The 27,661-nt window shown below is 43.7% G+C and overlaps 1 protein-coding gene across 2 annotated transcripts in view; it reads right to left on the bottom strand.

The window, feature by feature from the left end:
* The window catches only part of EIF2B3 (eukaryotic translation initiation factor 2B subunit gamma), a 104,450-nt gene that overhangs the window by 5,638 nt on the left and 71,151 nt on the right, over positions 1-27,661 (bottom strand). For both annotated transcript variants that reach the window (XM_049807661.1, XM_049807662.1), the window contains exons 8-11: positions 26,609-26,802; positions 22,352-22,429; positions 21,505-21,653; positions 6,161-6,264 (exon numbers count right to left, since the gene is read on the bottom strand). In XM_049807661.1, coding sequence (XP_049663618.1) covers positions 6,161-6,264; positions 21,505-21,653; positions 22,352-22,429; positions 26,609-26,802 — 525 coding nt within the window. The remainder of the gene's footprint in view (positions 1-6,160; positions 6,265-21,504; positions 21,654-22,351; positions 22,430-26,608; positions 26,803-27,661) is intronic.

The raw sequence follows: 27,661 nt of genomic DNA, 5'->3' as shown, positions 1-27,661 counted from the left end.
AACGTGCTGCGAATGTGGCAGCTCATTGAACCCACTCACTGAGGAGGCCTGAACTTCCCTGGGCGGAATGACAGTATGCACAAGTGTGACAGTCCCCAGTGGCAGAGGGGAGGACAAAGCATCACTGGATGGATATTCTAGGGAAGTTTTATGCCACTGCTAAGGCCAGAACTCATAAACCATTTTTATACAACTTGGAAAAGAGGCTTATTAGGATCAGTTAGAAATGTAGTCACTGCATAGTCACTGAAACAAAAATGACAACTATTTAAGACATGCCTGTTTTACCTGAGAACTAATATCTTTGTCAGGGACACTCAGTAGTTAAACTACTTCAGGGAGTAAGTCATGTGGACCTCTCAGTTTTGCTGTGAATTTGCACCATTCCTACATCATCTCCAGCTCATCTTGCACCCCAGTGCACAACATACATGTGTTCACTGTTTAGTCTGTGTCTGTTCTTCGTGAGCTTTCGTAACTCCCATCTGCATTGCAGCATGCTTTCTGATCCCGACCTTGTGTCATGCTAACTGTTTTCAGTTCCTGAAGGCTTCACCAGGAGGTACTCAGCATCTTGCAAGAGCAGATGCTCGCCCCTACTTGAATGCAGCAAGAACATCAGAAAGTCCCTCAGTTCCTTCCTGTCCCTATCCTGCTAAATCTTGGCTGGGGCAAAGCATCCTCACAAGCAGTCACCCATTCATATGTGGAGGTTTCATAAACTGTACCTGCCTTCAGAGGATGACTTTAGAGAAAAATGTGCTCTTTGGCCCTCATTAAAATAAAACAATCTTACTCTGTTTCATTGAGAAGTCCTAGCACTCCAAGCTTGGAACAGGACTTGGAAAATGATTGGAAATGGGAGCCAGTCCTTACTGGATATGTGCCTTTTTCTGTTCTTGTGAGAAACCACACAGTTTTGGCTATGTGATAAGCCTCTGGAAAAAAAATCTCAGTTTGCACATGTTCTCAGGAGGGCAGCTAAAAGCTCCAGAGACTCTGTCTGCAGTAAGCATTCTCAACCATGGAAGTGCAGGAGGAAGGCAGGGCTTCCTCCATGCTTGTATCCCTGCTCTATGGACCAGTGCAGCACTCCACACGGAACTGTTTCCCTCCTGTGCCCAGAATGATCCTGCCTGGGCATGACGGCAGTATGGAAGGGGATGCAGTCTGACTCCAAGCAGTCAGGTAGCGAGTGCCAGATGGGAAATGGAGCATGGGACTGTTAGGCAAGGGGACTGGAAATAGCAGCTACGGTCACACCAGAGAAGGAGTCAGGTGGATGTCTGGGAATAACCAAGTAAGAGAGAAGAACAAGAATCTCCATGAGAGAAAGACTAGAGGAAAAACCAAAGAGAAGGCTAGGAATGGTATGAGTCTGGTCCTGGACAAAGCCATAGCGGGGAGCTGTGAAGCAGGAGTCAGGATCAGGTAGGACATAGGTGATGTAGTTGGGGTCCAATGGCTGATGCTGGAGGCAGGCGCAGTAAAGCCTATAGTAACTACAGCCTTCTGCTCCCAGCACCAGGAGTGGATCTCAGGGCTGCTGACACCCATGGGCATCCGTGAAACCTCCTGGCAAAGAGTTTCTCTTGTCCCATTGCAGATCCAGCTCCCCTTAAGGAAGATGACCCACTACTATCAGTTCCCATCAGCTGAAGCAGCAGAAAGCTGTACAATGGAGTTCAAGTTTCTTACACTGCCAATGATCCATGCAAGGGCCAGCATCATCCCATATAGTAAAACTAATTTTTTTTCAGTGGACTGAACCTTCCCTCCCAACATTTACAAAGGAAATGCTAAGGCTAAAATGTCAAGTCTGTAATAGCTAGGAAATGCCACATGTAACATGCAACTTCAGCGCTTAAGCTGGCTAGTCCAAATGAATGGGCCCATGATTGGAATCTCCCTGTCTCTCAGATCTCTGTGAAACAGGAGGAAAAAACAACCATGTTCATACTGAAGGAGGCAAAAATGAGGTTGTTAACACTTGTGAAGCATTAAGATGACAAACGTTGCAGAAAAGCCATAGGAAGGAAGGACCTTGTCTCTCCCATAGTGTACAGTAATTAAGGTTTCAGACACAAACTGAAAAAAGATAGGAAAATAAGGAATATGGAAAACCCCCGCATTCAGCTAGCAGTGCTCATTCTGGGTGTTAACTGTGTCAGGCCACCAAGGAAAATAAAAATATAAGGTGGCATAAAAACTGCACAGGAACAAGCACGGTGAAGTTTTAGTCTACAGTCTGATCATGGAGGTACTGCTACTACTAAGTATGTACCAGGATACCAAGCTAAGGTTACATCAGCATCCTGATGTAACGCTCTTTTTGGGTGTGCAATGATTCAAGCTGTCCCCAAACAACATAATTCCCAATGCACATAAAACATCCCTGCCCCAATGACAACAGAGATGAAGGCGAGGGATAAGGTGGTGAGTTTTATCTCAATTTGGCTAGTTCTGTCCTATGTGTGTGTCTTTACCATCTCTGTTCTTGGTGTTGCTTTGAAGAAAGGTTAGGCTGCTTTACTGTGTATGCCTCTTCCTGGCTAACCTATACCAGATGTATAATGTACTCCCTGCTGAATCTGGCCTAGAGACTCCTTCGGGAGTAGTCACTGACTTTGGGGCTCGTCTGACTCCTCGACTGGCCCATCACCAGCACTCCCTCTCTCTAGTCCTGCTTCAATAACTGCATGCTGCTTTTGAGCTCCTCTTTAAAAATAGGTTCATCAAAAAGGCTGGAGCATGATCCTAATAACTGTCTTCAAAACAGTGATTGAATGCTCTGTGCAATTAAGTTCTTTCAGAACTGCTGCCTGCCATTTCCTATCCCTTTAATAATTACCTCCTTTTTCTTAGGTACCAACATGTTTTTCAAACTGCTACCTGCGTGAGGTAGCTTTCACAAAGCCCATCTGTTAATTCTCTGCTAGCAAATTCCTTAAATTAAAGTATCAAAGAGGAAGGGAAGTGGATGCTTCCTAAGCATGGTAATAAAAGCAGTAGGAAGAGAACAGTATGGCTCTCAGGAGGCATGGCTTGCAAATTCAGAAGTTTAATAAAACTCCATACCTTGACTTTAACAGAGGCACTTAAAAGTACCATCTCTGGCCAGTGCTGTGATAAGGCTGAAGTCAACGCAGGACTGGGACATCACTGCTGACAGTTACCTGCCCCCTCCTGTGTCCCTAACTTTCTTTTCAGTTTGAAAGTACTAGGCTGCATCTGATCTACCCCAGTAACCAGTGTTGGAGTGTTCCCTCTATTTAGGTGTCCAGAGCTTTGCCAAGCCCATTATTAAGTGATGAGGTCTCCCACCATGTCCCCAGGGAGATTATCCCACAGCCTACCAGACCACATCGTTAGGAAAACGTTCCAGATAGCCAACCTAAATTGTGTTTAATTCAATCCCATTACTCCCAGCTGTACCATTTGGACCACCCTAAATATGCCCATATTATTCCACAGAAGGAAAAGGATGAGAGCTGGTTTGAGTTACGTTTGTCTATCATTTGTGGTAGCTGTTCTCCTGCCATCCTCCTTGCATGAGACTGGAGTTCATTTTATGAAAGGAGGTCAGTGCACCACTGGCTCAAAGAGCTCTTGTACCCTGAGCCGCCTGGGCAGCGTGGCCAGGACTCATCTAGCAGAGCAGGGAGCACACAGCCAGTTATGCAGCAAAGTCAACTGTGGGATTTGGTTGGGGCTGTGTAGGATGATTCAGGGATATTTCTACCTTTGATGAATCCTGGCTGATGCTTTGGAATAAGGGACTGCTGTATTTTTTTTAATGTTTCTGGGAAGGTGTATGCAGCTTTGCTGAGGAGGTTTCTAGCATGTAACTCCCAGACTAGGGTCAAGAGCCAGCTGCTACCACTTACGTCTGCTGAAGTGTGATCAGCTTGCAACAAAAGGTGGCTTCAACCCAAGAGAACTAGGTTTTTTTCTAACCTGGCCATGGAAGCTTGAGTCTGAAGAAGGAAAAGTTACCAAACAGAACAACACAGCCAAAGCGTTGATGAAAGGGGGAATATGGAAACAGACTTACAGGGCCACACCAAAAGCTTGGCACAAGATACAGGAAGTCTTGGGCAGGGGAAAGGAAGTCATGGCATGCTTTCACAGCAAAAAAGAGAGGGGCCAGTTTACTACGGGACCAGCCAAGGTCAGAAGAGACATGCTGGGCTGGAAAGACTCCACAGTTCAGGAAATAAGTCATGAACTTCGCAGACAGATCCCAGACCACCGAAGAGAACCTGACCCCCAGCCTAAAGAAATTCCAAAATGGTTAGGAAACTGAGGCAGGGAAATGAACTGAGGCTTTATTATTTTTTCTTGCTCAGCATAATGGTGTATTCATAATCTACCTGAATGTGTCTTTGCTAACGTCAATCATATGTTTCTGAACAGTTTAACTAGAGGGCCCACAGACTCATTAAGAAGCAGGTTTAAGCTTTGGAGAGGTGAGCAGTAGACTCTACAAGAATAGGCAAATGAACCACAGGTTACAGCTCTGTTACTCTCCCTGCAAATACTTCTACAGACCCTGAGAAATATTCAGACAAGGATGACAAGGACAACCAAGCAGAAAGAACGGGTTCCATACTAAAATCAACCAGACTAGGATCTGAACCCTGGAAGAGACTACTGAAGCAGATGTCAGCGAGGTCAAAGGGTGATATTTCTGTTTGATATAATCTACTAAAGAAATCAAACATATTCCTAGTTCCTAAAATATTAGCTAAATCTACACCCCACCTCCTCATAGTTCATGCAGCAGGTTAACAACCAAACGTGACCTGATTCAGTTCTCCTAGTGATTCATGCAGATGTGTAGATGTGGCACTTAGGGACGTGGTTTAGTGGTGGACCTGGCAGTGCTAGGTTAAACGGTTGGACTCGATGATCCTAAAGGTCTTTTCCAACCTAAATGACTCTATGATTCTATGCTCAGGGAAGGACATCAGGAATAGCGCAGATCTTCAATGATAGGGGGCAATGAACCCTGCAAGTGCCACTGATTCAGACTGATGTGACGGGCAAAGCCATGAGCAGGCACAGACTCTGGCATACAGGGACCAAGTGCACAGAACACTCACTGGGTGTTTCCTGCAGTATCGGAGACTTGCAACTGCAAGATCAATACTTTGTTTTCATGAGTCTTTTTTACTTCTAGTTTCAATTTAAAGGAAAATTTGTCATATGCATAGCTGACAATAGGTTATGCTATACTATGTTCAGTGCAAATCCTGCTCTGTATCAGGACACTTACAGCTGGGAATCCACCCATAAAGACAAAGCCAGCAAACAAATCCTGATCTGACTAAATAACTTCACATGGAGCCTGCAAAGGAACTCACTTTTGTCCTCGGTCCACACCCTAGAGCAGGGATCTGCCAAACCCCAACTATAAATATTCATTAAAAAGCCCTCTGCTTGGGATGCAGTCACTGAGACAGCCATTTCCTGCCCATTATCTTTTAGGGCAGGAAATCAACAGTTCCACTCAGGCGGTTACCACCGAGCCCTCGCCACGCACACTTCCACTGCATGGCTTAACTTTGCCCAAATGAGGGCCATGTAGTTGTAACCTCTCTGAAGCCCCAAAATAGCATTTCATAGCAGTAAAGCAGATCTGAACGTAGCTGCCCTTGTATTTAGTACTGAGCACAGCAGCTCCTAGTACGATAATCCACCTCGAGCTTTTGCTTGGAGCAAGGTGAATGGGAGCACGCTGGCACCGTGGGCTGGTAGCATCTGCAAAGAGAAGGATGTCTGCATGATCAATAATTTGACTGCATCACCCCTGACACTGACAATGATTACTAGTCAAAATAACGGCTCCTTCTGCTGAGGACAACTTCAGGCTGACCTAATTGTGGTCTCTGGGAAAAGACTGTCTCAGCACCCAAACTTGTTCTTTATAACAACAACAACAGAGCTCTTCTGCCAACTTCAGAGGAGCAAGTCCCTGAACTATTTTTATGCCAAGAAGCTGTACTTTCCATGAAAAACAAATCCTAGTATTATAGGACACCACACTGTAGAACTACCACGGTTTACTGGCACTTCATGAAGAAGCAGGAGTAAAATCTTGAGGAAGAAATTCTGAAAATTATTACAAATGCACTGTAAATACAGCTCCTCTACTTACCTTTGGCTTCCAGCCTCTGATCACTTCCAATCAAACAGTCTTTGATGTCTGCACCCTTCTCTATCACGGCGTTATGACAAATAACACTGCCCTGAAGACAGCACCTACAACATAAACACAAAGTAAAGCAAGAAAATAATTTAAAATGACAGGTGCAAAACAAAGGTATCCACCAGAATATCTAATGAGCCTGTTCTGCTCTTTTCTCAAAAACTCCACTATTTTTCTCCCGATCCTCACATCCTGTTGCTGGAAAAACTGAAATGCCAGCTGTCAGAATGGGTTTGCAAAAAAGGGTTTCCAGTTTTACCTCCTGTTAGAACAGCTTTCCTTCACATTTCCTTAACAGAATAAATACTGCCAGAGGATTTCATAGACAGGACACTGGCCTGGGACTTGGGACCTGGATCAAGTCTTGTATTTTCCACAGACAGTCTGGGTAACTGCAGGGGTGGCTTCTCTGCTCAGCTCCCCAGTTAAAAAGAGGAGCAACAGCCCAGTCCTTCCCTGTGAATTTTGCTGAGAAGTTTCATACGTTCCGGCTTGCCAGGCACTAAGAAAGGGTGGCAAGAAGAGGCAGATTGATACCTCAGCTGGTTGGCTTTGTTCATGTTATGTTCAAGCACCCAAACATGATTACTCTGCAGTACTAAACCAATGAAACCCACACTGGACCTGCTCTGCCTGTCTTGGGTAACTTCACACTCACATAGCCTTTGACATCACAAAGTCCGAAATGCTACATAGGATGGAACTTTACCAAAAGCCACCTTCTTCCAAAATGTGTTTGAATCTGTGATAACCAGCTTTCAAATCTGCTGATCTGATTGTCCAGATAGGAAAGAAGTTCAGAGTCCAAGTGCTGGCTTCGTAACTCCTCTGCTGAGAGATGCTGAGTGACTTAGTGCATTGGTCTGAGCCCCTCTGTGCAGTAAAATGGAAGTTGTGAATCTTTACTGATATCCGTGATGTGTCCTGAAATGCTGTTCACTTAGCATCGTGAGTAGTGCTATATGGTATTAAATGTAATTTCTTTCAAAGCCACAGAGAAAAAAAACAGCTACGATGCAAATTATTTGTTTCCTTATTTTCACATGTGCAAAGATAGGTAGAAGTCATTGAAGGACAGAAAAATTTGAAGGTGCCCAGCTAAGAAATGTCTAAAAATACAAAGTCTAACACCCACCTAAACCAACTGATTGGAAGGAAGGTATAAGTGAGACATATGTAACCCCAGAGAGACGCAGGTAATCTGCTCCCCCATATTAATCCTGCTGTGAACCATGGCATTTCTTATCTTCTCCCCAGTACTTCTCCTAATATTAATTACAACAATTGTGGATATTCTTGCTATCCTCAGTCAAACAGCTGATCACTGTCTGAGGTTTTTGGCTTCAGTGACTTTCTGCATGGCAAGTTTCACAGTTGAAGGACCTGCAGCCATTCCGCACCTTGGTCACAGGCGTCACCACTACTCATTGCACTAGTGAAACACAGCTGCACCGCACCATCCGGCTGGCTCATGGTCAGAATTGTTACCCTGGAGTCTGAACGAACAGCATAGAGGCGTTTTGGTATCACGTCAAAGCCCTGAGTCTCCATTCTGTATTGAATGGAGAGCTAGCCAGCCACGGTCCTTAGGAGAAGACAGAAACATCAATCCTCACTCCAGACTGACAATCCTAAAATTAATTCCTAGTATTTTCCTGCTCACACATCACTATCATCTAGTACACAGTATACAGAATTTGCCATTAAACATATTACAATTCTGTTGCTTGTATGAGCACAGAAACCATCTGCCCCACAAAACCAGCATTAATTCTGCAGGAGTAAAAGCAATAAAACCGGACCTCAGCCATAGTGGTTAGCAGTTACAACCCCCCTTGAACAGACTGTCCCCTCTGAACAATTATTCTTTTAACTTGCTTAAACTCCCCCTCCTCTGACCTATAAGGAGGCAATATGAGCAATTATGCTACAAGTAACCAGCTCAGGTTGCCTTGGCAAGGTTTTTACTAACATGTTAATAAGATAAAAAGCGGCAAAGATAGACAGCAGACCCCTGCCTGCCTTTGCTCTCACACTGTCATGATCTGCTTCCTTTCCAATAGCTTTGTGTGTCCGTGCAGCGGCTCAGGCCATCATCTTGCACAACAGTGGTCACTGAGAGCGAGAGCAACTCTGCCTTTGCAGCCGGGCTAGGCAATGAATCAGCGGAGGGAGAACTGCCCACCGCTGCCATCCTGACTTGGCTTTCAACAGGACTAGTGAAGGCGATGGGAGAAGTTGCTCATTTCCCACTGAAATGGCTCCCATCCAAAATGCACACTCCAAAATACCTCCCCCTCCATCGCTTCGAGCCAGTCAGGTGAGAGCCTTCCCCTGCAAACTTTTAGGTTCCCACCATCTATCACTTCTTCTGAGCAAGAGAGCAGCCGTGAGTACACTACACCTCTCGGCGTTATCGTCCCACAGGAGGGTATTCCCCAACAGAGAGGGGATTTAAGCTGTTGGTCTGGAGTTCAGGCTGAAGAATACTAGATGTGTGTTCAGAGCCTACTTGGGGATAGTTTTTCAACTCCCACAGAAAGAATAGCATTGTAAGCAAGAAAATGCTGATGACATTAACATCAAAGATAAGGGGGGTTCCTGCCAAACCATTTGTTGGGAGGGACAGGCCAGGGAACCAAGATGAACTTGTCTGTGCCAGGTGCTCACAAACCAACCCTTCCCTGGTGCCAGGGTAAAACAAAACCCAAGAACTCCGCCACCCCAGGAGTTTCTTAAAACTTATAAACCCAACCAACTGCAGAAGTTTTAAAAAACCATACTCAATGCTCAGATTACCCCAATCACACAAACCAGCAGCGAATCCGGCTTTTATTGCTCAAGTGGAACAAAACTTCAAGAGATAAAAACACAATTTGTGGGTGTTCCCTTCACCCGCTGACAGATGTAACACAGCTATTTTGAAACCACTTGTAAATGCCTTTAAAAAAAAAAAACAACTATGTTATAAAGCCTGCCAAGAGAAGTATTTTGTGTGTTTATTTAATTCTTACTATTTTTTTAAGTTGAAGAGTAAGGAATAAACTTTTATTCTCTTACAGGGTAAATATCACATCTCAGGGCACTCTGCTGTATTCTCCTTGGCTAAACAGCCGCTGCGGTTCCTGCCTTGCTTGACAATTAGGTGCTATTAGTCCTCAAAGGTGCTCTGACAGCATCCAGCTTCATCAACACCGTTGTGTGTGCGCATACATGCACATTTGATGTACTGGTTTATAATGCAAACCATATTTATTTTTTTTTCCCCGAAAATGTAGTATATTTTTAAACTTTTCAGCACGGTGAAAACGGATATCTTCTGACCTTAAAATCCAAAGAGCATGTTCAAACCCACAAGAGGAACTAATTTGGGGCATTTGATTTATGGCTGAAATTTCAATTTGAATTTGTTTTAAGTGTAATCACAAACTGAAAGTCTGGCAGCTGGGTGTTTTTCAGAAAATAAATAAAAATATTCAGTGTGCGTCTGCATTCTAGAGAGAGCATTTTACAAGCCCAGTCCTGTAGTGGGAACAGATGTAGCTAAGACATTAATTTGTTGTACAGGTACAACGTGCGAATGGAAGCATACGAGAGAGAGTGTGCGTGTACGTCTGTGTCTGTGCACGCGTGCATGTGTGTATGTTACGTGCCTGTATCTGAGAGACAGAGAGGCTGACTTCAGGGTGTTTTTTTTTTGAAAGTGAGAGAACAAGAGCAAAAGGAGTAGTGGCCAAGGAGGCATGGGGGGATTACAAGGATTTAGGTCTTTAAACTGCAGACCACCTAACAAGATCACTCTGAAATGCCACTAATTTCAGTTAAGGCCACAGACCTCCCTTCCTCTGCCCTCCCTCTCTCCCCCATTGTAAACAACTAATCCCAGCAGAAAACAACAGAGAGCAAAATGTACACACATTCTGCAACATTCCAGGTCCTTCTTTATCTTTTATTTATTTTTCTAAAAGGTCAGCGTATGTATGGAGGGAGGGGGGAGGGGAAGAAAGCCAAAAAACCTCAAGTCCATCTCTTGTGTGGGCTTGAAGGAAGCTGGGAGAAAGCAAAGTCCAAGAGCATACAATATGGAGCTTTTATAGCATAGCAATTCCTGGACTCAGCTTACTTTCCCCTCCCTCTATTTGTGGCAAAGTCACATAGCTTTAAACCAAAGGACAGGGTGGTCGATTACATCTGAAAGAAATGTAAAGAATTGAGAAAGAATTCCATCTCCTGTCGAAATTATAAATAAGGAAGTATTAGTCCCAGAGACAGGCTGATTTACGCAGCCCTGGAACTGCTGACTTTCAGCCCGAGTATCAGTCTATAAATCAAACTCTTAAATCAAGTGTGTCAATTGCTGCAGCACTGCGATACTTAGGAAAAGCAAGGCACCTACCACTGAAAGCAGGAAGATTGCCAGGGGACTGAGGTGCCGTACCCTTCTTAATTTTCTAAAGTGTAAATCTGAGATCAAACATCCTTGGGGGGAATGGGAAATCAAAATACGCAGCGCTCAGCACATCGGGAGCAGGCTGCAGGAGTCCAAGACACAACCCCCTAATTACAGGCTACCCACTGATTATTTAGGACTCTGTGATTAAAGTGATGAACGCTCCTGGGAGAAAGGGGCTTAAGTAACTGAGGTCAAGACCTCAACTGCAGCTCTCACCCTAGTTGTGCAAGCTTAGGAAGGTATGAATGTCACAGGTTTGCCTTACAGCAAATCTCCTGAAATGCCAGTGGAAGTTACCCAGGTCTGCTAGTTTAATCCAATTGTGCCAAAAACCCAACATAATCTCTGTTGGGCAGCAAAGCAAATGAGGTGTCTAAAATGCAACGCTTAAAACTATACACTCATGAGGAAGAAAGAGCCTGGAGCACAAAGCTTAGGACAGCCTGTTGGTACTGCTCCACCATGCCAAGAAGTTGGGTCTCTTGCTCCTCCATATGAGCTATGAAACGGAAAGACTGATTCAGGAGTTAAAAGCAAAGGGTGACATGCCTCGGCAACTACTTTGCTGACTGAGGGGTAACAGCTGTGGATTCCCCTGGGAGCAACGTCCCATTCTGCCCTGACCGAGAAGATAACAGCCACAATAGGCACCTTAGTAACACTGAGAGGTGGCAAGGAGGCGGGTAGAGCTCTAAAACCTACCAGCAACCCCTCAAGGAATCCCCTGTTAGCCGGTGAGTCGGTGGCTGGGACACACAATCACAGGGGTGAGGCACAAAGACCATGGGAAAACAGGGGAGAGGCAAAAACACTACTAGGAAACTTGAGAACCCAAAATGTTGCCTTCACCAACACACTTTACAGACCAATACATTTTTACCCAACATGCTTTTACACACTAACAAACTCAGGGCACTGTGAATCTCATGTTATATGCTCAAGTAAATACCAAAGACTACAATAGATGCCAGCAGTATGTGCTATAATTTATAGATACATTTCAAAGCAAGCATTCTTAAGTGAATTTAGGCTTTGATCTTCTGTTTTTCCCCTTGGGGGTAACAAAATCATTCTACCAACCCCCCTAAATTCTTCACCCATCTCTGAGGGTGTTTTCACTAAGGAACTTGTTTCATGTCTCTCTTCTAGCCAAGCTCATCACTGTGGTATGGCTCCTTTACACTTCTTCCCCACACCCTAAACATTTTGCATTACATATTGCATATACTTGCCAGCACTCGTATTTTCCAGTGAAAGTTCAACTGACCTTAAAGGATTGCCTCAAACCTACCTTAATGTGTTTTATTAAGTGAAACTTAGGCTGCTGGGGGAGGTCGCCTGGAAGGTTGTGCCTCACCTCTGAAACTTCAGTTAAATCCAGCTGATCTTGGAACAAACAAATTGGTGGCCTTTTATGTAGCTGCAAGCTCGGTTTTGCACACTTCAGCTGCAAGGAGTTTTACACCAGGAACCCCCCCCCCCCCCCCCCCCGAAAACTGATCTCCCTCTGGATTCTCTTTTGCAGAGTGGGAGGGCCATGTCCTTCGTGATTTTACAGACACTCAGCTGATGCCCATGAAAAGCTATCAATGTCTGTGTGAAGGTAATGAAGCAGAAAAATTATATGTTCACTCCCATCTCTGGGTTTGCTTTACTTTCTCACTAGCTGGCACGGTCAGACTGAGCGGGGTACCTGGCACGCACAGTAGAAAGACACTTTCTCTGGGGTTTGGGTTGAGAGCAATTCTGGGTTGAGAGCTATAGCCCTCCATAGGACATTATTGGTTAAATCAGCTTCTGTATCATATGGGCTAGGTTGACAAGGAAAAGTATTTTCTAAATGTCACTCTTACAAACTGAGCCTGACTTCATAGAGCCAAGCTGAACTTGTTCAACCCCACGGTCCCCTTAGGAACTTACAGGCACGATTCTGGCACAATGTAATAATCTATTCCTTTTCCATACCCAGGATGGGGAAGATTTTTCAAGAGCACCAGAGACACTCACACCCAGATTCCCACCAAAACCCAACAGGCATCAGTTGCTTGTGAAAAATCTCCATGCTCTTCGATTAGACCCATGTGGCTAGCAGAAGGCAGAAGCTTATTTATAGCTTTGAAGTCAGGCATAACCCTGGCCACCTGAAGAAGCGTATCAGCAGAATGAGAGGAGATGTTTTAAAATGCCACTCTTCAGAGCTGATCTGTGCTTTAAGTTCCACATTTGATGTACAAGATGTTTGGAAAATTGGGAAGAGCTCCCTGCACTATCAGGGAAACATCTGCATTTGAGATTAAAGAACAGGTGATTTATTTAAGACACATTCATGTACCAGGAAGCTAGCCAGAAGAAAACTTTTTTTTGAGGAGCTGCTAGTAATAACGGTTCAGACATTCACAACATAACAGGTACTATATGAGAAATATCCTAAATACATTAGATACAGCAGAATTTTACTTCAGTTGTAAGTAACTGAAAACTAGCCCTGCAAGTAGCTCAACTGCTTTCTGCTCCCGCTTTCTGCTCAATAGTTTCCTAGTTTGCCCTCTCTTCTTCAATTTATCTTCCTGAAAGCAAACTCCGCCAGCCAGAGGTTGTCTCTATTCAGTATCTTACACAGCATATGCATTGAATTAAACAGTAGAATGAAAATTACGGTTCCTGACCAAAAATGTTTACAGTTTAAAAGCAAGAGGTGTGACAGAAAGGACAGAACATAATTGCTACATAATCAAGAGAATTAAGAGCCCTTTTTACAGGCAAGGACTACACCTAGCTTTCTTCATACATTCATGTTTATCCATATCCATGACATACTTTATCCGTATATAGGCTTTGTCCATACATATTTAAGCTGAGCATGTGCTTTTTCTGAATCAAGTTCTCACTTTTCACGTGCTTTCTGTGATATCTATTCTAAACTCATTCTTCTTTCCCAGGCTAGCATAGGGCAGGGGGGCAATCAGTGGTGTGAGACAAGTGTCCAGAAGACAACAGCCATCTTAACAAATGGTTCAAGATACAAAATGTGTGGGAATCCCAGCATAAGCAAATCTTTATTTCCAGCTTTGCAAGCTATGGTGCTGGAAACAACTTCATGTCTTCATTCCTTCTCATGAGGGAATGTACTGTAAAATATATTTTACAATTTCAACAAATGTTGCCTTGGCAATAGGATCATTCCTTTGTACTGCCATTATCCAAGGGGAAAAAGACTGCTTATGTGCTGAACCCCTATAAATGCTCAATTCCATCCTGGTTTTAATTAGAACTTTCTTCAAACCGCTGACTGTTTCTACATCAGGTGCTGATTTGGCACTATTGAGGAAACAACCAATAAACTTCACAATCAATCTGCAGTTAGTAGTCAATCCAGCTCGGCTTGCTTGTTGTTTTCTTCCTTTGTACATTTTCTCATAGAAAGTAGCAATAAATTGGAGACATGTGGTAAACTAGAGTAGCCTTTAACCAGTCACATGCGGTCTCTCTCCAGTCCCCTTCCCCTCACTGAGTAACACTACAGCATCTGTGCCATCTACTTTCACACAGGTAGCCAGAACACCTTTAACAAAATCCAACACATAACTGACTGTCTTCATATGACTGAATAAGGAAGATGCTGGTTTTGGCTGACATAATATTTTCAGTGCCAGATCTTCCTCCACAAATCTGGGTACTTCAGTTCTTCATACAAATTTTTAATCCAGCCTGTTCTTTCTGCCCAGGGAGTCAGAAATGCCCAAGGTTTACCACATCTCCTTGTGGGACTTATCTAACTTTCCCTCTGTCTTCAATATTCACATCACCTCCCTGCAGTTTTAGTAACCCGCAGCGTTCGGTATCACCTCTCTTGCATTCCAAGTTCTCTGATGCTGCAATGCTCTGCAGTTTGCTGCCATCATGTGCAGCCTGACCCAAAACATATCTGCTTGTCTTTTAACCCCTTCCCTTTCCAAAAGGTAATCTTAGCAGTGTGTCCTATGGGGAATTTCAGCAGTTCTTTTTGGGTAGTATGTTTTTATGTAGTTCCAACAACACGCTGTAAGCTTTACAAACACAACAAAGAGACGAGTTTATCATTCAATAGTTCCTGCCCTGGCACGCACACACACAATAACCTCAGTCACATCTGCAATCCCAGTCTTACAGTTCCTGAACTGAGACTGCCCACGGCATCAGGCTATCTGGCAACGGTCTGCTGCAAACTCCTTTGTGGAAGGAACCCTCTCCTTCTCCCACTGCTACTCCCCGTTTGGGATACAGCTTGAGGAGGAATCTTTTGAGACATCAGATCAAAGTGTATCTACATGACAGACACCAGGATAAAGACACCGTTGTACAGTTGAAGGGGGAGCCTTGCAGAGTTCCAGCCAGAGAACTGCTAAATGTCAGCAATGTAAATACCAGAGGAAGGCAGTACCTGCCCACCAGAGCTTGCAATTCTACATCCCACAAATTACACCTGTGCTGGCAAGCCCCTGTGCCACACAAAGTATCTTTGACCAGAGACTGTGAAACAGTCGGGAAGAGAGATGTGTCTCTGTGCATTACAAGTGGAAACAGGGAAGCTAAAATGAACACTGGAACAGCTTCCCAAGGTGGTCAATAGACCTTGAATTGTTCCTGACTTTCAAATGAAGACTGACATCTAAAGTCAACTGCTGCTGAGTTCAACTCAGCAGGTAATGCCTAAAATTCTCTGGCCTGTGCCAGGCAGATGACCATACATTTCATTTATCTCTTCCATTGTCCAAAACCAATCATCCCCAATGAGTAGTTTTTCTGATAAAATTATAGGTGAGACAGGTTGAGCTTCCTTGGTTACTCAGTGAAGACCTGGCACTTCCTAGCTGTGGAGGTGAAATCTTGATGCAAATCTTGGGCCGTTTGCATCTTGCTGTCACCCCCTCTTATAATCACAGCAGCCTATTTATGATTTCCATAAAAACATCATTTGAAGCAGAATGCTTTCCTGTATTTCCTTGAAAAAAGAAAATCAGCAAAATACTTCATTTCAGAGATTAAATCTGCCACAGAGCCCCTATGGTACTGACTACCAGCATGTCAACAAGACCACTTCAAAGTATGGCTTACTGTGGACTCAATATTTATCTGAGCTTTTCATGCTTGCCTCCTCAACTAACCTCTAAGTAGTCCAAAGATCAGATTTTTTTTTCCCTACTATAGTCCCATCTATTGAATCTTTCCCAGGGAAACATTCATTTTCAATGACCAAGGAAGAAGGATATACTGTGCACATGACAAAATGGCCAAGCTCCTTTCAGTAAGCGTATACAATGAGATAGTTTTACTAACAAACAAGAGGTTTCGAAATCTTTATCTCCAGGGATGGAATAAAAGATTCAACATGCTTTTCCTGTTAATATTACTTGTAATGCTCAGAGTACTTCAGCACAAGGTCCTGTATGACCAGAGCAATTAGACGTTCCTGCTGCCAGAAGCTAACAAACTAAGTAAAACTACAAGACTGGTAAAAATAAAGCCAATGTTTGAAAAAAAACCCCAACAAACCAACCACCAACTGCTAAAACAAAAGCCAAAACAAGAACCTGAAACTAAATTCATCCATATCTATGTCTCATTTCAAGGAAGCTAAGTGTGCCTAAGTATACCAAATGAAACACAGTTACCACGCTCAGGTCAGCATAATTTGTTGTGAGATTGTCTGCAAGCCCCAACAGCAGTAATTGCTGTTCTATGAAGAGATCTATGGAGTTAGAATCAGAAAAATCATAGAATCATAGAATAATTTGGGTTGGAAGGGACCTTTAAAGGTCACCTAGTCCAGACCCCTGCAGTAAGCACAGACATCTTCAACTAGATCAGGTTGCTCAGAGTCCCGTCCAACCTGACCATGAACGTTTCCAGGCATGGGGCATCTACCACCTCCCTGTGCAACCTGTTCCAGTGTTTCGCCCCCCTCATTGTAAAGAATTTCTTCCTTATATCTAGTCTAAATCTACCCTCTTTTAGTTTAAAACCATTACCCCTTGTCCTATCACAACAGGTCCTGCTAAAATGTTTGTCCCCATCTTTCTTATAAGCCCCATTTAAGTAGTGAAAGGCTGCAATAAGGTCTACCCAGAGCCTTCTCTTCTCTAGGCTGAACAACCCCAACTCTCAGCCTTTCTTCCCTTCCATCCCTCTGATCATTTTTGTGGCTCTCCTCTGGACCTGCTCCAACAGGTCTACATCCTTCTTATGTGGGGGGCCCCAGAGCTGAACACAGTACTCCAGGTGGGGTCTCACGAGAGAGGAGTAGAGGGGCAGAATCACCTCCCTTGACCTGCTGGCCACGTTTCTTTTTATGCAGCCCAGGATACGGCTGGCCTTCTGGGCTGCGAGCACACATTGCTGGCTCATGTCCAGCTTTTCATCTACCAGTACCCCAAGTCCTTCTCAGCAGGGCTGCTGTCAATCCCTTCATCCCACAGCCTGTCTTGATACCAGGGGTTGCCTCAACCCAGGTGCAGGACCTTGCACTTGGCTTTGTTGAACCTCATGACATTCTCATGGGCCCACTTCTCAAGCTTGTCCAGGTCCCTCTGGATGGCATCCCATCCATCAGGCATGTCAGCCACACCACTCAGATTGGTGATGTCTGCAAACTCGCTGAAGGTGCACTCGATCCCACTGTCCATGTCACTGATGAAGATATTAAACAGTACTGGCCTCAATATGGACCCCTGAGGGACACCACTTGTCACCGATCTCCATGTGAGCACTGAGCCATTGACCACTACCCTCTGGATGTGACCATCAAACCAATTCCTCATCCAGTGAACAGTCCACCCATCAAATCCGTATCTCTTCAATTTAGAGAGAAGGATGTTGTGGGGGAACATGTCAAAGGCCTTACAGAAGTCCAGACAGATGACATCTGCAGATTTCTTTTGTCAACTGATGTAGTCACTCATCACAGAATGCCACTAGGTTGGTCAGGCAGGACTTGCCTTTGGTGAAGCCGTGCTGGCTGTCTCGAATCACCTCCCTGTCCTCCACATGCTTTAGCATCGCTTCTAGGAGGATCTGTTCCATGATCTTTCCAGGCACAGAGGTGAGGCTGACAGGTCAGTAGTTCCCAGGGTCCTCCTTTCTATCCTTTTTAAAAATGGGTGCAATGTCTCCCTTTTTCCAGTCACCAGGGACTTCACCTGGCTGCCATGACTTTTCAAGTATCATGGAGAGTGACTTGGCAACTACATCAGCCAATTCCCTCAGGACTCCGGGATGAATCTCATCAGGTCCCATAGGCTTATGTATGTTCAGGTTCCTCAGGTGGTCATGAACCTGATCTTCTCTTACAGTGAGAGGGACTTTGCTCCCCCAGTCCCCGTCTTGCAGTCCATCCACTTGAGAGGTGTTGGAAGAGAGATTGCCAGTGAAGACTGAGGCAAAAACATCGAGTACCTCAGCCTGCTCCTTGTCTGTTGTTACCAGTTTGCCAGTCTTGCTCATCAGGGGGGTAAATCTATCAGAGACATCACTTTTCATTTGCAAATGGCACAGTCTCCCTAATTCTCCTAACCCACTTCAGTCAGTCTGCCAGTGCTGCAGATTGCTCCTTTGCAAGCGAGCTATAATTAGGGGCCTCCTGCACCAAAGACATAGCAATCCAGGGACGCTGTTGTACTGTACCACCTCTAATGCAAACAGAACAAACAGAAGGGGCATCCCCAAGCTACTGGAGAGACTGAGGACATGTACAGCTACTGCAGGAGCATTCAGATATACAAAGTTTTCAAGTGACCTGTAATTTCGGCTTGATTAGTAGATTTTCTCCAACTACGTAACTCAGTGCAGTCATTTGTCACTGAGCTCTGGGGAGCCGTCCAGAGGGAAACAAGAACCGTTTCCCTGCTGCAGCCTGTCACCTGGGCAGTCAGCATCTCTCAGCACTTGTGCTGTTGTATAAATTACATCCCTCCCAGCTTGGTCAAGTATGTCCATCACTCAGCACGTATGTAATCTTCGCTATTTTATTGTCTCATTGATGGAAGAATTAGCTGCACAGTGGGAAGCACATTAAGAAAGGACTACCAATTATTTTGCCCGTGTTACTAACTTCTTTAATCCCCTGTAATCTCTTCTAAGGGGGGATTCATATCTACTCGAATCACTTCACAAGGAGACATATATAACGTAACAGAAGTCCTACACACCAGGGAAAACAAAAAACCCTGCTACTGGTCCTCCAGAATATCAAACACACCACCCATTGCTGGAGAATGGATCGTAATTTGCAAACAGTATGCAATGGCACTGTCCGAGCTAACCCCAGTTCCTGGACCCATTCAGTTGGGAAGAACATCATCATTTAGGTCATAACCTCTGTTTCTCCAGTAATGAGCCAACCACAGCCTAACAATAGGAACCTCGTTTTATTCTAAGCACCTTGTGGTGTTCCCATCTGCCCAGAAGGAATCTACTTATCCATTTCAGAAGCTGGTATCAAATGTGGTGAGGCTACTCAAAGCCTTTTCTGGTTAGGAGATGTAATTTGTGGATCTTGAAGCCGCAGGAACTATGGTACAGGATCCTCAAATCACATTACAGGAAAACCATCAAGAGATAAAACTTTTTCACATGTTTTTTTATTCTTGTTTTGGTTTTTTTCCCCCATATTGACATAGTGAAGTGAAGCTGCTGATCACTTTTGCAGTTGAGATGGAAAAAAAAAAAAAAAAAAAAGAAGGGTAGGATTCAACCCAGAGAAACTAGAGGTGATGTAAGTGGTAATGGAATTACCAAGGCAGTGCCATGTATCATCATAGTTCTTGATAAATGAACTTAGAATGCGGAACAATTTTTGCATTTGGTTGTTCCCAGTCTCCCAACTTTCAGAAATTATTTACCTGATCTTTCTTTCTTCTCTGGGTTATCTAAACAGCTTTGTCTTTTCCATAATATATGCCTTACTGCAGTGTTCTCAGCCTTCTGCTTCAAGTTGGTATTACTGCAATGAACACTGCTGGGAGTAGCCTTCAGTTACCACTCACATTTGACTAGGGCAATAACATAGTCAAAATACATAGAAATTCTTCACTAAGTTACAAGCAAGACTTCTTTCAACAAAACTCAGTAGCTAGAATACTTCTGTATCTCACTACCTGTGTATAAATGACTTCATACCCCTCTAATCTTAAGACTTATCATGATGCAGTAAGAAATACTTTATCAGCTCCATATCTGTGCAGATCTACACAATATGAATTACAGTATACTTTGAAATAAAGCTCCACAGTCTATAGCCTTAATTCTGGCTGAAGAGGAATAATTACAAATTTGACTCCAGTGCATCAGTCTGCAGTAATCATAGAGCAGCTAAAGGGGGTAAACCCCTGGGACTATTAAGTTTTTCACTCAGTGGTGGCTACATTGTTTTCACTGAGACTGACTAGGGATGACATTGTTTTCTAGAAAATCACCAAAATGTTACCCCAAAAGTTAGTCTATCCCTCTTAAAAAAATAATATATCACCATCTTTATGATGCCTGTGGAATTTAGTGGAATGCTTAAGATAACGACTCTGAGCTCAATTTAGGATTTACAAGAAAATAATACTATATACCAGTGCAGACAAACACAGGCTGATTTGGGACTCTTCATAAAAATAGCACCATTTATACACTTAGTTGCCTCTGTGATTTAATGGTAGAGCCACTCACCTCATATGCAAAACCATACCATTATGACTGTGGCATCAATTCATTAATCAAAATGACAGAGGGTCTCATGATCTAACGAGAGAGGTTCCAGTACTTCTTATGACAGCAGTGCTTGTGATACAGCCATACTGGATCCATTTGCGATTGAACTGGAAACCAGCTATTTTCTATACTCAACGGAATTCTGATTTATGATGTGCTTGAAATTACTGTGGATTTCTATTAAAGACAAACACTTGGCAGTAAGGTACCATACTTACCTGTAATTTAGTTATGTAACAGTAGTATCCTCCATAGACCCCACATCCTTTGGGGTTTTTTGTTTTTCAGATATGCAACTTTCAGAGCCAACTTGGCATTTTTTAAGAGTTTGGCCTTTTTCCTGAGGCCCTAAGCAAACCTCAAGCCATGAAGGAGCAGGGAATTTATACAGGCCTGCACAGACTCAATCAGCAGTTTCCTTTCCACTGACATCCACAGGAAGCCAGCATGTATGGAAAGATGGGGGCATGCAGACATCAACAATTACAGATAGGCCACTTTTCCCACATTTGGAAATGTACAGCTCAAGGCTACCTATTTAGTTACTCTTTAATTCATGGGAAATCTCTGCTAGCTGGCAGATTTTCTCTTTTAAAAATTTATTCATTTTTTCTATTACTCAGCATACACATTAGGAAAGTAAAGCTGCAAAGATGACAAAAAAAGGCCAAAGAAAATTACATTTTAGGTGAAGCTGTAATGTTCAAAGGTGGTAAGAACATTTCTAGTTGGTAAATGTACCACTTTAAAATATGCTTTGTGTCACAAATATTTTAGGTATACTCATAGACCCAGCCACTAAAATAAAGCTTGGAAGGATGACGCACAAGCTCAAATAGATACATCCACTTAACTTACACATTCTGAAGATGACATGATCTTCTCTAAAAAGAAGAAATTTATATTCTAAGACTGCAGCCCTCTCATTAATTCATTTCACTTCTGCATTTGTAGCCTGTTTATAGAAACTTATTTCTGACTCCGTCTTTAGAAACACACCACTGGTATCAACTGAGGATTGCTTACAGGACAAAAATTACTGACTCAGAATCTATCTAGAAAAAGAAACCACAAATTTAGGGGACCAAGATACAAAGAGGTGACATACCCTTCCTCAATTGTAACAGAATTCATGATGATGCAGTTTGTTATCTTAACTTTGTCTTTTATGGTACACATGCTGCCAATGATGGAGTGTTTAATGGATGTCTTCTCCCCCACTTGCGTGGATGACCCAATGATGCTGTCTGATCCAACCTGGGGAAGAAAAGCAGAAATTGGCAAAAGCACCTGGAGCTCTCCAATATGTGTTCTCCATAAACCTCTTCCAAACAGCACGTCTCAAGCACTCATCAACAAAGTGTAACCTGCTCCACCCTTAGGGACGCCTGGCAGAGGAAAGACCTAGAAATTTTGGGGGCATAGGCAGACAGTTGGACAGCCTTCCCAAGGTCCATTAGCTTGGTAAAACTCCATTAGCTTGTCCAGCTCTGTAGGCCTCACGCAGTAGGTAAGCACGGTAAGAACAATCCTGCTGGTACTCACTGGTGTCACTAGGGTTTGCCTAGTGAGACCTGTGAAAAGGAGGCTTGAAGCAGGTATTCAACAAAAATGCTTCAGCAAGAAGCAGAGCTAAAATACTGACCCTTTCTGAGTTTGGTGTCCTTTGGGAGGCAAACTGCTCAATTGCCATGAACTGCCATTAGGGAACAAGAGCTGCAGACTTGGGAGTAGGAAAGAATTTTTACCAAATGTTTTGAAAGACAGACTGCTTTCAGTCTCAAACCCATGGGCGAGCCTATGAGACTCTGGGCTGCATCACCTACATTCTAATTCCACACTTCAGAACTCAGCTTCACTTCCAACCATGGGACTGAATTTTAGGAAGCAGTTCTTGAAGCAGTGGGCATGCAGACTGTATTGAAAGAGCAGAGACAGGGAAAGGGAACACTTACCATGCCTCTGTCAGTGATCTGTGCAGACCCATGAACCAGTGGCTCTTCGAGACCCAGATTAAGCAATAGCTTGGGAACCTGGATAGAAAAACCCACATCACAAATTAACATGAGAGTGCTGTACCCGGACGTTACATAAACAGCTCAAAGATGGCTTTGGTTTCCATTGCACTAGTGCTTTTACCATAAACATTTTAACTTAAAGGAAAACTTAGGTCCCTGCATTTTAAATCTGCGACCAGATATGTGTGATTCATCATCTTCCCCTTTTGTAAAGGACACAGGTACACTTCCAGGGCAGTGCACTGCATGTCTCCTCTCAACTCAGCTTCCCACCTGTGGAGAAGCAGTGGATTATCAGCAGCAAGCCGGCTGGCTCCAGCTGAACACAGTGACATCCTGTACATTACTACAACGTCCAGTATCTGCCATTTCAAATGCAGCTCAACGTGTTTTACACTATTCAGTAATGCAAGATAGGGAAGCAAGTAATATCAAACATAAATCAGTAAACTGGCATAAACATAGATTACTATGTTCAGCCCACTCAATAAGGTAGCACGCTGAGGTACAGGCAACAAAAAAGTATTTCAGATGTTTAAGGAGAAAGAAATTAAAGTTGATCAAGTGGGTATTCCAGATGGTAGAAAGCTGCAGAAGAAAAGGCTCTTGACAGAGAGAAGGCAGGTGTTAGATAAGCAGACAAAGCAGCAATGCTAATAGAGAGAGACACGACCCATGAGGTAGCCAAGAACAAATCCATGGAGAGCAATTCTGAACTGGCTCCTGAAAAGAAAGGGGAGCCAGCATTGTAGGAGGATGGGATATCACTCCATCATTCCTCCTTTTCTGGGTGAAAGAGCAGCCCGAGGCGTTCTGCATCTCCCAGCGTCAGGCTGGGGCCAAGGTCACACACCACAGAAGAGGCGATGACAGCACAGATGGGGATTTCAGGGGAGGTGGGAGTCTCACGGCAATGCACAGACACAGTGCTGTACACAGTTACTTGCAGCGGTGATGCAGTATATGATGCATCTTGGTAGGACAGAGATGGCAGTGAAAGAAACACGGGGGATACAGAGGGTGGCAAAGTGATGCATGAGGGCTAAGAAGTCTGTGTCATGGCAAATCGTATGTCTGAGTGAGAGGCAGCGCATGCCTGGGCTGGTGTGGAGCTCTGCACAAGCTGTTTGGCCAGCCAGGATGTGTGCACTGACTGTCCATCTGGGAAGTCAACTAGAGTCTCAGCACAGTAATGGTGTAACTGGGTTTGCCTGAGGGGAGGAAGCGGCACTCATTAAGTCTCTCTTTTCTCTGCCTAGGCACCTATTTTTACAAAACTCTTTGGAAAGTTTATCTTTGAGATTTCTATTGCTCTGTTAAATTTGGCTGAGAGTTGCCAGCAATTTCCAAAGCTGCTGTGAAGGAGCTACCATACCGTATGATTGTGTAAAATGACTTAGAAGGCTGGGATAACAAGAGCTGATGGCTAGGGAGTGAACCTCAAGAAGCAGATCCCACAGACCTGAAGAAGTTGGGATCAGATGAGAAAAAAAAATCTCAAGATCTCAAATGAGATGATACTTGCAGGAAATTGTTTGGATGTTCATAATATGACCAGCCTGTTTCCCTTCCAGCATGCAAGGACGGATAAATAGTGCTGTTTTTCATATGATAAGAATTTTCACAGTTGATGCTTCATTCAGATGAGTGAGATGAGCTTAGATGAGCTCAGATGAGCTCACACCTCTGAGCTGTCATTTCAGGCTGCCTGTTGCCCCCAGTAGACTTTTTCACTTCTGTAGCTCTTTACTTCTTGAAGATGGTCCTTCCCACTAGACTTGTGTTTTCTTTGTTTTTTAAAAAACAAGAGTAAGTGAGATCCTTCAGTCCAAGGTGCAGGCACTACAGAAAACCCCCAGCTTACAAGAACACCACAAACTAGGCCAATCCGCCTGGATGATGCTTGCTTGGTGAAGGGATGTTGTCCTCACCTGACACATAGCTGGGCAGCCACAACAGATAGATCCAAGAGAGGAACACACACCAAAGCATACCTACAGCATAGGTTGGAAAGACTCCTACTATCCAGTGTTGCTCAGTGGGAAAGGAAAGAAACAAGGAGAGGCTCTTGCCCTCCTTAGTGGAAAGGTGGTGTGGTGAAACAAATAAAGGATTTTACTGGCCAGAGCAAAGGCCTTATTAGAATCAGTCAATGGTAGTGCAGCCTGAGGGGTGACCCAAGAAAGCTACCAGCTCAAGCATTTTGCTCTGAAAAGGAAGGTTAGATAGGGGGCAGGAGTCAGAGGGAGTGCCTGGGTCAAGGGAAGGTTTAAGATGTGTTTGGATTTAATTCATCTTACAAAGAAACTATTTCCTGCTATTGAAGATAACTCCCTCCTGAACCCACCTGCCCACACACAGGCTGCAGGCATCCAGAAACCCAGCTGGAAGTGAAATGATGTGAGTAAAGTGTTTCCTCACCAGAAGGGCAATGGGTTAGGATGCCATTCCTTCTCACGGCTACTGGACTGGACTGCTACTGCTCCGGCAGTCTGTCCTCTCAGACAGCAAAGCTATAGGTCCTGGCTTTGCAGCCAGGGAGTCAGAATCTGGTTTGTGAAGACCAAGACAAGAGCAAAGGAGACACCAAAAGTCTTCCTTAGAGACCACAAAACAGGTAAAAAAAGCTGATAAAATTAAATGTGTATCTTTTATGAGGATTAGCAAGAGAAACAAAATGCAGTGGCACTGAAAAAAGGAACTCCTTTCTCACAACCCCTCATTAAGCTCCATTTTATGTTTTACCTCCACATAGTTTCCTTAGAAATTTTACCATTCTGGAAAAGTTAAAAATTCAAAGAAAATCCTTTCCAACGTTGAAGGCCCCAATGTGATTTCAAAACACTAATTCTATGTACCACCCAGGAGCAAACACATTTCCTGAACTGACCAAAATGTAGAATATTTAGGTTAACCTTCCCCCCCACCAAAAAAAAAAAAACCAACACAAAAAACCCCCACATGGAGTCTGACTGGCTCAACTCAATAACTTTTTACTGAAGTGGCTGCTGCCAAATGTACACGCACACTTCCCCTAGCAAGTGGTGTTCTCCCTTAACCCTTTGGGCACACTTGTTCCTGATATTCTTGGGAAAAGTTTTCCCTTTCTGACAGCAGTGCTGCCTCCCTCCTCTCTTCTTCATGTCCCTAGCCGCAAAACAAATCACTTTATTTCTGTGCTCCTCTACAGGCACCAAGGAGAAAGAGCTCCAATGTGTGAACTCACTCTGCCATGCTGCAACTCTAATTTGCATAAATTCATCCATTCATTTTATTAAAAAGAAATCAACTCAATCTGAGACCAAAGGCAAGGCAGCAACCAATTCCAGGACTCCCAATACAACTTGATCGCTCTCCCAGCCCTGCTTCAAGAAATCTTGATTTTTTCCCTACTACACTCCCTATTGGTCTTTCAAAACTAGAGGAAACTGTTCACTCCTGATAGCAACGAAGTTCATCACTAGCAGAGTAAAGTGAGAACTTGCACAGTGCATCAGCCAGTGTAGTAAAAAAAACCCACCCAAAAATCATATTAAAAGCTTTTAATCATCAGCTCATTAGCTAGTACAGGATTTCTCTAATCCTCCCCTGTGATCTTTTATTTTATGAATTCTCAGTACTGTGAAAGCAAAAGCTGCAACAGATCAACATTTCACCTCTGTGTTTACCTGGAGTGCCACTGTATTGAAGCCTGTTCATAAAATAATTCTTTCATAATGGAAAGCATTAGGCAATCTGAATGTATGGGTAGTTTAAGTCTTCCTGCAAATCATTAAATAACCTTTGTCATTGTAACTTAGATAAACATCTGTTAGGAAGAGTCCAGTCAGAACTGATCTTGCCTTTAGGACATGGAGGACATAGATTAGATGAGCTATCAAAGCTACTTCCAGCCTTATGTTCCACACTTCTTGGCTCTTTGGCTGCAGGTCTTGCCACCCCCAAAAAATAAAAGAGCGGGTGGGGTGGGGGTTTTCTTAGCTATATCAAAGCTATGGAGTAAATTAGTGACAGAAATGTTTTCTGGCCTCGTGTCCCTATCCAGCAACCAGTAGGGTGATGTGCCTAGATAACATGGCACTGGTTCAATTCCCACACACTCCTCAGCTGTATCGCAGGGAGCCACTCCTGGAGGCTAAAATGTCCCATAAACTACTGCTGTATTCCCACATGGCAGTTCTGTATTTTTCTCACCTGTCGGTTAGCTTCAATATACAGCCCAAGAGTATTCACTCGGTAGCACAGTCCCTCTTTCATTATATGGACATAGCAGCGCACTTTGCCTTCATGGAGAGTTTCATTCATATCTCCTCTATGATCATTCCAACAAGAGTTATCTGGAGCAGGTTTCAGCAAGCTATTATCTTCCTTTATGAAACTATAAATGTCTGGAGAACACACACATGCATAAAGTTAGACAGGATTTAATGAAATACTTTTTGAAGAGGAACACTATTAAAATACTGTTGGTGAAGGGAAATCTTTGCCTCACATCATCTGAACAGCTAGATACTTAGCAATCATCAACAGATTTTATCACACGTAGTGAGTAAGTGCTTATTTTTATTCTGCAGGTGGGAATCAAGGGATCAGGACGGATGCAATGTTTTGCCCAAGGTCACAGAAGGAGACAGCGGAAATGCTAAAAATAAATTCCAAGATCTGAGATCCTGTCCAGTTACCAGTGCAGGGTGGTTAAGGCTTAGTCTGTTGCTCTACTGTCCTGGTTTCAGCTGGGATAGAGTTAATTTTCTTCCTAGTAGCTGGTATAGTGCTATGTTTTGGATTTAGTATGAGAATAATGTTGATAACACACTGATGTTTTCAGTTGTTGCTAAGTAGTGTTCATACTAAGTCATGGATTTTTCAGCTTCTCATGCCCAGCTGGCAAGAAGGCTGGAGGGGCACAAGAAGTTGGGAGGGGACACAGCCAGGGCAGCTGACCCAAACTGGCCAGAGGGGTATTCCATACCATATGCCCAATATATAAACTGGGGAGAATTGGCCAGGGGGGCGCAGATCACTGCTTGGGAACTAACTAGGCATTGGTTGGCGAGTCGTGAGCAACTGCATTGTGCATCACTTGTTTTGTATCTACTATTATTATTATTATTATTATTATCCTTTCTGTCCTATTAAACTGTCCTTATCTCAACCCACAAGTTTTGTTTTTTTTCGATTCTCTCCCCCATCCCACTGGTGGGGGGAGTGAGCAAGTGGCTGTGTGGTGCTTAGTTGCTAGCTGGG

This window comes from Accipiter gentilis, chromosome 8 (genome assembly GCF_929443795.1).
Source record: "Accipiter gentilis chromosome 8, bAccGen1.1, whole genome shotgun sequence".
NCBI classification, from domain to species: Eukaryota; Metazoa; Chordata; class Aves; order Accipitriformes; family Accipitridae; genus Astur; species Astur gentilis.
The sequence above is the reverse complement of the archived record's forward strand: the minus strand, read 5'-3'. Positions and strand labels throughout refer to the sequence as shown.